Below are 11,549 nucleotides of genomic sequence, written 5' to 3'. Positions count from 1 at the left end.
TGCTGATACAACTACAGGAATGTACATTCCTGTAGTTGTATCAGCAGAAATAAGGCAATCATCCTGGGCCAATTGGACCACGTGGCTAGAAATTTTCATGTGATACTGAAACTGTAATCACAAAAACAAATGAAAATACTAATATTTCAAAACCCAAAGATTGCTTTGTGGCAGACCCATAGCTCCGATTGACCCCAGCAAGCATAAAGCTTTTCCTGGCTGCACGATGGAGACTGTACATCATAATGGCAAATAGATGGAGGTTATACTTCAAATAAAGAAATGTTAATAAACATGCAGACTTAAGTCTTATTGCACCACAGGCTGGTAATTGATAGGCAAGCAGATCAATAAACATACAAGTTTCAAGTTATTAGTTGAGAAGTGCCTTTTCCACACACACAAGTGACAGAATGAATCACTGACCCATTTTTTTCCATAGGAGATGATAAGATTCTTCGTTTGTGGCATCCTAATATCAACACCAAGCCAGTGGGAAAGCTAATGGGGCATTTATTCAGTATTACAGAGATTGCTGCCAATGAAAAGGATCAGCATATTATTAGTCTTTCGACTGCAAAGGTAAACTTTGTTTTGTTTAACTTACTAAGAACCAATGGTGTTACTTGTGCCAAGCAATGAGTTGTGAATTTTACTATAGAATATTGTCGTTGTAAGTTACAAAGATAAAAGCACTACAGAATAATGCACCCAGGTCCCCATTCACTCCAGAATATTTTCTCTGTTTTTGGATCATATTGAAACCTGAAGGGTAAGAGGAGATATGATAGCTCAGAAACAATGTACATAAAGATTTCTTTAATATTTCTCTCAGATTCCCAAAGAACGTTATAGCTACTCTGTTTCTATTAGGAACAATGCTAGTTCCACAAACAGTGGTACCTTGGCTCCCGAACTTAATCCATTCCACAACTCTGGTTGTGACCCAAACTGGTTGTGACCCAAGTCAAATTTCCCCATAAGGTTCAGTGTAAATAAGGTTAATCTGTTCTGTGACTATTTTTTTAAATCAGAAATTTTGAAACAAAGTAACAAAGAACAACAAAGTAACAAAGTACTGTACAGTACAGTGGAGAACACTAACCTAGGTAGGGGGGGAGGTTATTGTTTTGAGGGTGAGTCCCCCTCCATAAGGACATTGGGGAGATCTCCTTCAGGGGTTTCCTCTCTTCTTTGTCTCTTAGCTGCAGGGTCAATTTTGGTGAAAAAGTGTCTATAGTCACTTGTTTTTTCCTGCGCTGCATAACCCTCCGGAAATGAGAGACTATGCTATTGTTCATCAGCTTCAACACTCCGTTCATTACATTTATGTTAGGGTGGTGCTTCTCAAAGAAACCCTGGCATGGGCGCGCTCCTGCAGGAAAGATGGGCACAATCTCGGCCATCTCCCCCCCCCACAACCAGCACGATTGTGGCCATCTCCCCACTTAGTGGGGGGGCGGGGGAGATGGCTGCGATCTTGGTCACCACCCAACGCAGGGTTCGTGACCCAAGTCAAAATTTTCATGACGTTTTTGTTCGTGACCTAAGGCCTTTGTGAGCCAAGGTGCCACTGTATATCAGCCTTGTATATGAGTGTCAGCCTGGAAACCACACAGGCCAAGGAACTGCATGTAGGCGAGGACATGGAATGCCATGTAAGCAAGTGAAGGGGCTGCAGGCAGAGAAGAACCAAGTGGTCTTTCCTCTGCCAGTCTCAGGCCCATTCCTCGTCTTTCTTCTTGAGTACTGACAGGAACATAATGTGGGAATTCATAAAATCTATTGATCCAGACACTCTTACAGCCTCTGGAAAGGATGCAAAAAAATTAATATTATCTAGCCATGTAGACAAAGTGGCTCTAAATGTAAAATGCACTCTTTCTGATTATCCTCATAAGTAAGTGTGGGATTTCAGAATTTATATGTTCTAGTTTTATAGACACTGTCTGGCTTAAGTTGGTCCTACTTAAATTTAATTGAAACCAAAAGTACTTAAATTAGCCACAGCTGATTTGTCACATTGATTTAAATGGATGGAATGTATGCATGACTCATTTTCTCTGTACAGCATATATCGTTCTTGAATGACCAAACCAAAAATAAAAAACAGAAGAAAAGTCACTGGAGCAAAATCTTGTTAAAATGTATATATGTGGGTGTTGTCCACTTAACAAGCATTTCTTAAAAACAACAATAACAACCCCACCCCTTCCATGCATTTAAATTCAGCTTCTAATTCCTATAGACTCTTAGATGCATTGTACCTGTTTCAGCCCATTAAGATTGCCAATGGTTAGTGGGTTCCACCCCGGAGATGAAATGGAGTAAAAGGCAGAGGACTAGCACAACACAAGGGATTAAAGAAATACAGTAACCTGAGGCTGCTGCAAAGGAGGGCATATAAATGTTTAAATTCAACTAAATTAAATTACCCAGTTTCCTGAATAACTTGTTAGTTCCTTGATAATTCTCTGTTTTTCAAATGTGAGGATACATAACCATGTGCCAAATCCATGTGTTCCCCTTTTATGGGCAGAGTATATGCAAAAGTGGCAAGCATCCTCCTACAGACTCTGTCAAGTTCATTTTCGGTGCTTTCAGGTTCTTTCACAGGTTTCCATTTTTTATCATCTCTAGCATGGTAAAAGGCCCATTTTTCATGTGGTCCACTAAGATGACTTGGAACTGTGTCTTCTTTATACAGCAGTATTTTGCCCCGTGTAACATAGACTGATCAGTTCTATGTCCTTGTAGTCTCTGCAGTTTTTTAAAATTCCCTTTGGTCTAGTATTGCAAGAACAAGCTCTGGAAAAGCACTGTCTGAGTGTATTGCATTCTTCATTTGTTCTAAGGAAAAACAAAACCTTCTGGAAAGTATTACAGAGAATTAAGAAGATTAGTTTCTGGTGAAGAAAGCACCGCACTGGAGTTCGTCTGCTCCTTTACTTACATTTCATTCATTGCCACCATGACTCTGCTCCCCTGTGACAGAATGGCAGCAGCATTCCTTGTCAGATTATTGCTTGAATTAATTAGGAGTGATGAAGCTGATAGAAATGAAATTAATTAATTTAATTACGAGTCTGAAGTAGAACAAACTAGCAGGTGTAGGGGATGTGAGACTGGCCACAGTCCAAAGAGCTACTCTAGGTATTGCAAGTGCTTCGGCAGCAGAGCTAAGGATGTTTTTTACTTCAGATAAGACATTTCTCCAGTTTCCTCCTTTTCAAAAAGAAAGTATTTTGTGACAGCAGGTCAAGAAACAGAGGCCAAATCCTCCTAGAGTATGCTAGTTATTTGAACATTTCTTTGGATAATAGTCAAAAGAAGTGTGGAAGAGATGCCTTCCTTTCTTTCAGTGTTACATCTTTAACCAGTTTGGGATGTCAGTCCAAATTTTTGTGTTCCCTAACTGTGAAGCTCTAAGTTTTCAGTGATGCTGTTCTGACTTGTTTTGTAGCTGTATATCTGTAACCAAAGATGCCTCTTCAAGTGGCAAACCAATTACTGTTAAAATAAATTGAACACTTCTCCCATTAGATAGTGGGTCTAAAAGCTAGATGTGAACAGAGCACAGTCTTAAACCCAGTTTCCAGACTGTCTCACTAAACTCAGTAATAGGCTTTGAATTGTGCTCTGTTCCACTGAAAGCAATATGATTAGAGTAAACCATGCCTCCTTTGTTTTGTCGATCTCTGTGAGGCTTAGGATGTCATTTATCGCATGCTTATGTAGAAGTCCCATTGATCAGTGTCGAATTTAGGAGTAATAGTATTTGCCTAGATCACAAATAGCTTTACCTGGATTTGGGCACAAGTGTTTACCCCCTTCAAAACCATAGAAAGGAGGCAGGTTCATCAGATATTCAGTAGCGTACAATGCTAAAGATACCACAAAGATTTATCCCTGTGCACCCTAATGAAGTAGCAGAAGATGTAGTAAAGCTGCCAGGGCCCTCACAAGCATGCAGAAATACTCCAGGCACAGATATTGGGCTTTTCACATCCTTAGGTCCTTTCCATGCAAAACTCGGATCAGCCAGTTGTTTTGCCCCCATAAACACTGGTTTGATATCACATGAAATAATTTTCATATACCCTCCAGATGGCCTCATTTATGGGCTTTTCTGTATTTATTTATTTATTAAAACCTTTTGTATGCAGTCCAATTATACAATCTCAGGACAGCTTACAATATTTAAAAGACAATTAAAACAACGATGTAGGAGACATTTATCACATCCTGGTTATTCCTTAAACATGGTTGTTTGCAGGATCACTAGATCATGGTTTTGCCTCTGCAGGATCATGGTTTTGCCTCTGTGTCTAAACAGCACATTTGGTGAGTCCTTTCAAAGTAAAGAAATGCACAATGTCTGTGTTTTCAGGAAATACAGAAACCAAAGGAAGGGCATTGTGTATTTGCACTGTTACACTGTATTGCAGTGTCACTTAGAAGTGATGTAACAGAAAGGCAGGAAAGGAAATGTTCTTCATGTAGAGCATGGATCTCAATTCTGGGTCAAAACTGAAAGTAGGTACAGCAGATTAATGGCCTCATGTAGAAAAGCTCGATGTGCCCTGTACTCCTGGATGGAACTGATGATTTTAGTTTTCAAGTAGGTGGGCAGGACTTGTCTTAATTACTATATTATTGTACAACTTCTACACTGTGTGGTTGATAAATAAGAATATTGTTATAAATATAGAACCACAGAGTTGCTGTCTAGCCTCTTCCAGATGGACGATGTCCAGTGCCAAAACATCTCTCAGTGGATTGCTATTTACCTCTCCTTGAAGATGTCCAGCGAGGGAAAGTCTCCACCACCCCCAGTAATGTTTGCTCTTCCAACTGCTCTTAACTTTAAGAAGATTCTCTTAATGTTCAGTGAAATGTACCCTTCAGTAACATAAGTTCATTAGATCTAGGCAGCAGGTAACTAGTCTCTGACCTCTTCTGTAGCCCTTTAAATATTGAAGAGGGCTGTCCCCCAGCCCCCCCCCCCCGCCAATCTTCTCTTCTCCAGGCTAAACATACCCAGCCTTTCAGGCTTTCCTCATTGGGCATGTTTTCCATATTACTCGCTGTCTTTGTTACTCTCCTCTGAACCTGTTCCAATTTCTCTTCCTACTCTTTAAGGCACGGTACCCAAAACTCCCAGTGAGATCAGACTAGTGAAAAGTCATGCTAAACTATTACTACTTGTGATGTGGAAACTGGTTCTATTAGTGCTGTCTTAAATTGTAGGTCTTTTCTTTTCACACTACTTTCTTTTCACTTCATCATACTACTGACTCATGTAAGTTGTGATTTACAATCCTGAGATCCTTTGCACATTTACAACTGCCAGGCCAAGAATCACTAGACCTGAGCATTTGGTTTTTCCCATGTGTATGTGTGTGTGTGGAATTTCTGTTGTTTAGGTTGGGCTCACTTTTTCATTCTGTCAAGGTCATCTAGATTATTCCTGTCTTCTGAGTTTTCTGTACTAGCTAGTCCTTCTGGTTTTGAGTCATCCACAAAACTGATGCTGATTTCTTCCACCATCTAGGTCTTTGCTGGGCTCAGGACAAAGCTCTGTAGCACCCATCTCAAATAAACTGGAAACCTCACTTGAGTTTGATGGAGAACAATAGATGTTTGAGTCGTTTTCCAGCAACCCATGAATCTGCTGGATGGTAGCATTGTCTAGTTGCTAACCAAAATATCATGGTTTGGGCAGGGGTGGGCTGGACTGTTACCCAGTGCATTGTTAAAATCAGGCTATCTTCACAATATTCTCACAATCAACTAAATAATTTAATCCCAAAGGAGGATAAGATAAATCTGGCAGGATGTATTCTTGATAAATCTCTGCTATTTTTCTATTCCATTTTATTTTACTAACCGCTGCACTGTTCGTAAGATGTAAGATACTTATAAATATTACTATCTGGGGACTATAATGTAACCATGTAGGAATAAGTCTACAGCCATCATGTATTCTAAAAATGCCGCTTCCCTTAGTTTCTCCTGGTTTGATTGGACTCCCACTAAGTGACCTTTTTGACATTGTCCAGCTGCATTCATTGAAATAACACTGTGCATTAGGCAGGAGCTTCCTGTGGTGCATTGTACACAGCAGGCAGCTTGTACCTGCACAGAGGTGCTTTGTCGAAAGCAAGCAGCAGCCCTGGGAGTTTAAATAGAAAGCGGTGGACCCTACCTGTGAATACAAATCTCAGCTGGAGAAAGACTTACTGAATATAGCCATTTTCTTTTTCCTCCAGGTGGACGAGTGGCACATATTTTATAGCAGAAAGGAATTTAGTCCTGCTAGGTAGGCAACGAATTATAAGAACAAGTGCAGTACCCAAGACAATGTAAGAACATCTCAGGCCACATCATGCATTCTCATTTTCACAAGTATGACTGAAACTGAAAATACTGCCTCAGTATGTGTTTGAAAAATTCCTTGGCTTGCCTAAGCACTATCAGCTAGAAAAAATTGAGCTTTCCTGAGAGGTAAAACCAAAGCCCTGCAGCTCCTTCCCTTCCCTCGCCAGCCATACCAGGAGTTGTAGGATTTTTTCCTGCATAAACATATTTAATCTTTGTCAAAGATATTTGTAATTTGCAAAACTTTTCAGATGGTCTCCCGTTCAGGCCTATTCAGATCCAGAACAAGGATAAAGAGCTCAGGCCTATTAGGGCAGGTTTTTGGTTCAGCAGCCCAGCTCTGGGACACATACCTTAAGAAGGATGAGAGTGGGATCGGGTATGTGCAGCGGGATATCATTATGGGCAGCTATCCCCTTTATATTTGCACAGAAGGCTCAAGCCCCTCATCCCACAGGGTAACTCTTCAGGGATGGTCATCTGGTGACCCTCCAGGTGTTTTGACCTACCATTCCTAGGCAGCATATTTATAGTGAGAGAAGTTCAAGGTCAAAGTAGGGCAGGGGGCTAAAAATTGCACATGTGTGGTTTACAGAGATGTTCCCAGCTACCCAGTATTCAATATGGGTGGCTGCACAAGAAGCTGCTATGGTTGAGACACCTGTTTAGACAATTAAAATAATTTTTAATATCACCATGTCTAACTATGCTCTTAAAGAAAATTGCTCCCCAACATGGCTATAAGGCTTTGTGGGGGAAAGTTCCTGTTGGTCCCTGTGGAAACTCTTATTCTAAGCTACATGCAGAAGTGTTGGGATTGTAGTTGAGGAGGATCTGATTAAACCTTAATAAAAATCAGCCTGCGTCCATGTCTGGTATTTTTGTTACCATGCCAGAGATGGTTGCTAACCATGTTACTTTAATGTTATTAAAGTAATGCCTGGTTTGAGCATTACTAGCAGAGAGTAATGTTTAGATATACACCAGGTGTTTTTCAAATAGTAATTATATACCAGGCACAGAGTAAACTCCAACACAGAGTTTACTCAGTTGTGCATCATCTGCTGGAGCTGCCATAAAAGATGGCAATAGGCTTTGCACTATATTATTATTTTTTAATACAGTCATTTAAACTAACAAAAATACTTTGCTGTGAACTCTTACTCTGGCCTTCTTTGAGCCTCTGAAGAATGTTACACACAGTGGCTCCTATGCCAGCGTTAACCTACATAGGATTGTCCTGTCAGCGGATTTAAAATGGTTCAGGTGCAGCTTTAGACCACAGCTGGGTATGATCGGAGTTTCATCCATTCCCTAAGTATCAGAGATCCCACTGAAGTGGTGAGGGTCATTCTGTGGGGAAGTAGCTCAGATCTGAGACCTGCATCTTCTAAGACTTCGAATCTAAGTTCAGCATCTTAGAGAACAATCCTCTGGACTCCTGACAGCTTCTGCGAGACCACAGGATCTTTTTGGAATCTGACCATCCAGGTCCTGTGACCTAAGTGCTTGGACTCTGAAGCCTCCCCTCCCCACCCCCTGCAGCTGATGTGGAGCAAACTGTACTAGCTACGCCTCTCCCCCTCCACCCAGCTGCAGGTGGGCTCTTAGGATCTTGGCAACTCTGCTGCTCCATCTTGTGGCTAGAACTGGAATTACCATCATACTAATTACAGGATCCAGCCCAGGCCCTGCTGGAGCACATGGCCTCCTGATGAGTCCCAGCTGGGAGTCCTGTAGCGGGAGCTCTGTAAGGGCAAGTGTCTCCTTCCTTGGCTGCTTCAGTAGTGTAGGTTGCCTTGTCAGCTGTCGTGTGGTTTGGCTTTTGCATCTGTCCTGCTCCTTGTTGTATTGCCTCAGCAATACAGGTGTTTGTGCTTCAGCCCTGTATCTTGCCTGACCCCTGCTGTATCTTGCCCTGCCTGCTGCTCCTGAATCCCACCCAGTTGTCCTGTCTCAGCAAACTTCACCCTGTTCTGGGGTGGCCAGACTCGCTCAGTGGAAGAGCCACATATAGTCAATGTCAGATCTTGGAGAGCTGCAAGTGGGCGCTCACGGGCAGCAGCAGGAGGTGGCAAAGGGAAAGCGGGCACCTGCGGGCGACAGCAGCCTTGCTTTGGCCACCCCTGGAATATGTCCTGCTTGTGCCTGACTTTCGCCTGTTTCTTGATCATGACTCTCTCTGATCCAGGTTCTGAACACTGCCTGCCTTGGGCCCTGCTGCACTGGCCCCGGTGCTTCTCTCCTGACTCTGGCTGTCTATGGCCTGGCCTGTTGCATAGGCCTTGGCGGGTGTGGGGGAGCAGTTCCAGTCTGTGCCCCAACCCCATCCCCATCCCCATCCCCACCTGCTAGTTCTAAATCCAGATGGCTGCAAACAGCAAGGGGCAAAGCATGGCAGAGGTGGAGACGGCTATCGTCATGCCTCAGGCCCTGCCCTGGATGCTCGTACGTTTTCAAGCTTGGAGGGTTTTGAGCATCTGCCTCAAGAGTGATCGCATTGCACCCTCCATTATTCAGCTTCTCTGTGACTTCAATTTCTGCTCACATTAGGGCTTCTATAGACTTCCTGAATTGTATAACTGGACTATTTTGTTATTGAAAAGCCAGTGAACTACACAGTCACAAAATATTCATGAAAGCTGAATAATCCTCATGTAATGCCAAATAATTGGGGCTGGAACATGTGGTGTTTTGTCATTTTTGACGATGTCCATTTATTGTAAGCTGTTAGGAGAAGATTGTAGCTAAAATTAGTGAGATGATTGGTGTGACATCCCACATTATGCCAAGGATGTACTCCTGGGATCCTTAAGAGGCATTGCCTTGGAAGAAGACTTAGAGCTATTTAAGCTTCTGTTAGCTTCAAACTAGAGGTCAGGAAAAGTTCTATCTTTTGTATCTGATGGTACAGCAGAATATGGATAAATGCTTTGCTTGCTAGGTGATGAAAGAGATAATGAAGGTAGTCAAAATGTTAAGAAACACAGCATTGTACTTGTACACCATTAGAACTTAAAGACCCAAGATTAGGTGAAGCCTGGTTTGGTTTGGTTTTGGGTTTTTTACATGTAAATTACATATATTTATATAATAAAAATCACTTTAAAGTACCTGATAATGTTACTAGCTGCCATGGGGAAGGCTTGGATCAGAAACTGCAGATACCTTGTATTAATAACACCGATTGAGGAAGTCCTCCAAAGTAAGAGCAAAACAAAATATCCTTGTCTTTCTTTTCTGGTAAAGGACTTGTTTCCCTTCAGGCCATCTTACTTTTACCTCTAATGACTAATGACACTGTTGCATTTAATTGCATGAAGGGGACAAGAGGCCTGATCCCCATCTGAGTGAGAGGATGAAGGCATAGAGCCGAAGTGGGAACAAAAGCTCGCAAGTAACAGTGGTAATTCCAGCAGCAGGGCTCAAGGCATTGGTGTGCACTTGAGAGAAGACATGTTGGCATGTGTCTCAGGCAGTCCTGTGCATCCCTACTCAGAAGCAGGGGAGCCCCACAGGAACATAGGTTGTGTCGAACTGCTGGGTGGTACAGGCAGTGGCATGTAGGTATACTGCAACCCTCCTCTTGAAAAAGGATACTGAGCCATCTAATTCAACTTCTCCCCTTTTTCTGCCAGAAAAATCTTCCAGCTGGCCTTTTACTATGCTGACATCTGTTGACTTTTATCAGATCACAGGGGTCTTGAGGCCAAGTCAAGAAGCAAACCATCACTGTTACCTACATCGGTCTCCATACTGAAGAAAAACACACAAGGGCTGTGCAGGGTGGAAAACAGGGCCAAGGGAGAAACAGTCAGGGTACAAAATACTAACTAACTAACTAACTATTTATTTATTTATTTATTTATTTATTTAGAATATTTCTCTGCTGTCCTTTTGCAGAGCCTCAGGACGGCTTACTCATTTTTCTCATTTTGACAAATGCCAAATTGGGTGGCTTCTGGTAGTAGTTAAAGGGAATGTTGCCGCAGTTCTCACAGCAGTCTTGCCACCACACCGTGGAGTGTAATGGGAATGTCCGGACCCCTCTCCCACATTTCATCTCAAGAGTGACTGAATGCGGCCTCTGCTGCTTGCGCTTCAGCCTCTTCTCCCCTCCCTTCTTCTTTGTCAGTCATTCTTGGCTGATGAAACATCCTGAAGAACTTAAAAGCTTACCCACTATTTTGTGACCTTCAGGTGGACCCTAATATGGATTTTGCCCTAACATAGTCTTTTGTTTACTTTGTGGTCATTGTGGTGGAAACATCAGATTAATGCACAGCTCCTGCGTGCCTTTAACTAGAAGCAATTTTGTGTTTTTTCAATTAAAGCGATACATCACATTGCTTTTTTTTTTTCTTTTCCAAATGTCCAATGTATTTCCTTTCTCTTTTGATCTTTCTGTGACAATTCCATTCATGTCTTATAGCTTCCTGGGACTAGTCAATGCATCAAATAACCAATTTGTTTATTCAAGCACAGAAGTATCCACTTACTTTAAAAACAAAAGAAAAATGGGGAAAGACAAAGCCTGTGGGTTCCTGTACCTTTTCAGACAAACTCAGTGGACTGCAGAAGTGAAATTCAGTGTTGCATCTGCATCTATCCAGTGGCAAACCAGAAGGGACCTGGAAGATCTGTAAACAGAATATCCTGTTTTTATTTTAGAACAAAGCATCTGTGTAGCATGGGCACAGGGGAGGAATGTTGCTTCTCAAGAGAAGAGGGGAAAAACTGCCCTTCTCTGCAAATCCCATTTGCACTTCAGAGGAAAACACAAGGACTATATGTGTGGATTCCCTAAACATCAGGAGTCCCCAGCAGGTCCTCCAGTGATGATCACAAAGAGTTCCCCTCCCAAATGTTTTAAGAAACAACTTGAAAAATATTAGGGCAATCTTCCTTCTGTCCCTTCCTCCTGTCCCTTGCTTGTTCTCTCCGCTCTACACCTTTGCCTTACCATTTCCCACACAGCTTCTAGCTTCTCCCCAGACTGCCAAGGCTTACTTTTGACATGTTAGACCCTCATCCTCCACGTGAGCCATTTTGTCAGGTCGCTTACATCAGTTTCTCACAATTTCCACACAGTGCTCACAGTTTATTTATTTATTTATTTATTTTATTAAAACATTTTTATGCCGCCCCATTCGCCGAAGCCTCGGGGC

The 11,549-nt window shown here is 42.2% G+C and overlaps 1 protein-coding gene across 1 annotated transcript in view; it reads left to right on the top strand.

Annotated features, from left to right (window-relative positions):
- WDR64 (WD repeat domain 64) overlaps window positions 1-11,549 on the top strand; it is a 92,726-nt gene that overhangs the window by 35,404 nt on the left and 45,773 nt on the right. Inside the window, exon 10 of the mRNA XM_044451205.1 lies at window positions 443-582. Within this exon, the coding sequence (XP_044307140.1) occupies window positions 443-582 (140 nt within the window). The remainder of the gene's footprint in view (window positions 1-442; window positions 583-11,549) is intronic.

This window comes from Varanus komodoensis, unplaced genomic scaffold (assembly GCF_004798865.1).
Source record: "Varanus komodoensis strain SLA01 unplaced genomic scaffold, ASM479886v1 scaffold1, whole genome shotgun sequence".
NCBI lineage: Eukaryota > Metazoa > Chordata > Lepidosauria > Squamata > Varanidae > Varanus > Varanus komodoensis.
The sequence above is the reverse complement of the archived record's forward strand: the minus strand, read 5'-3'. Positions and strand labels throughout refer to the sequence as shown.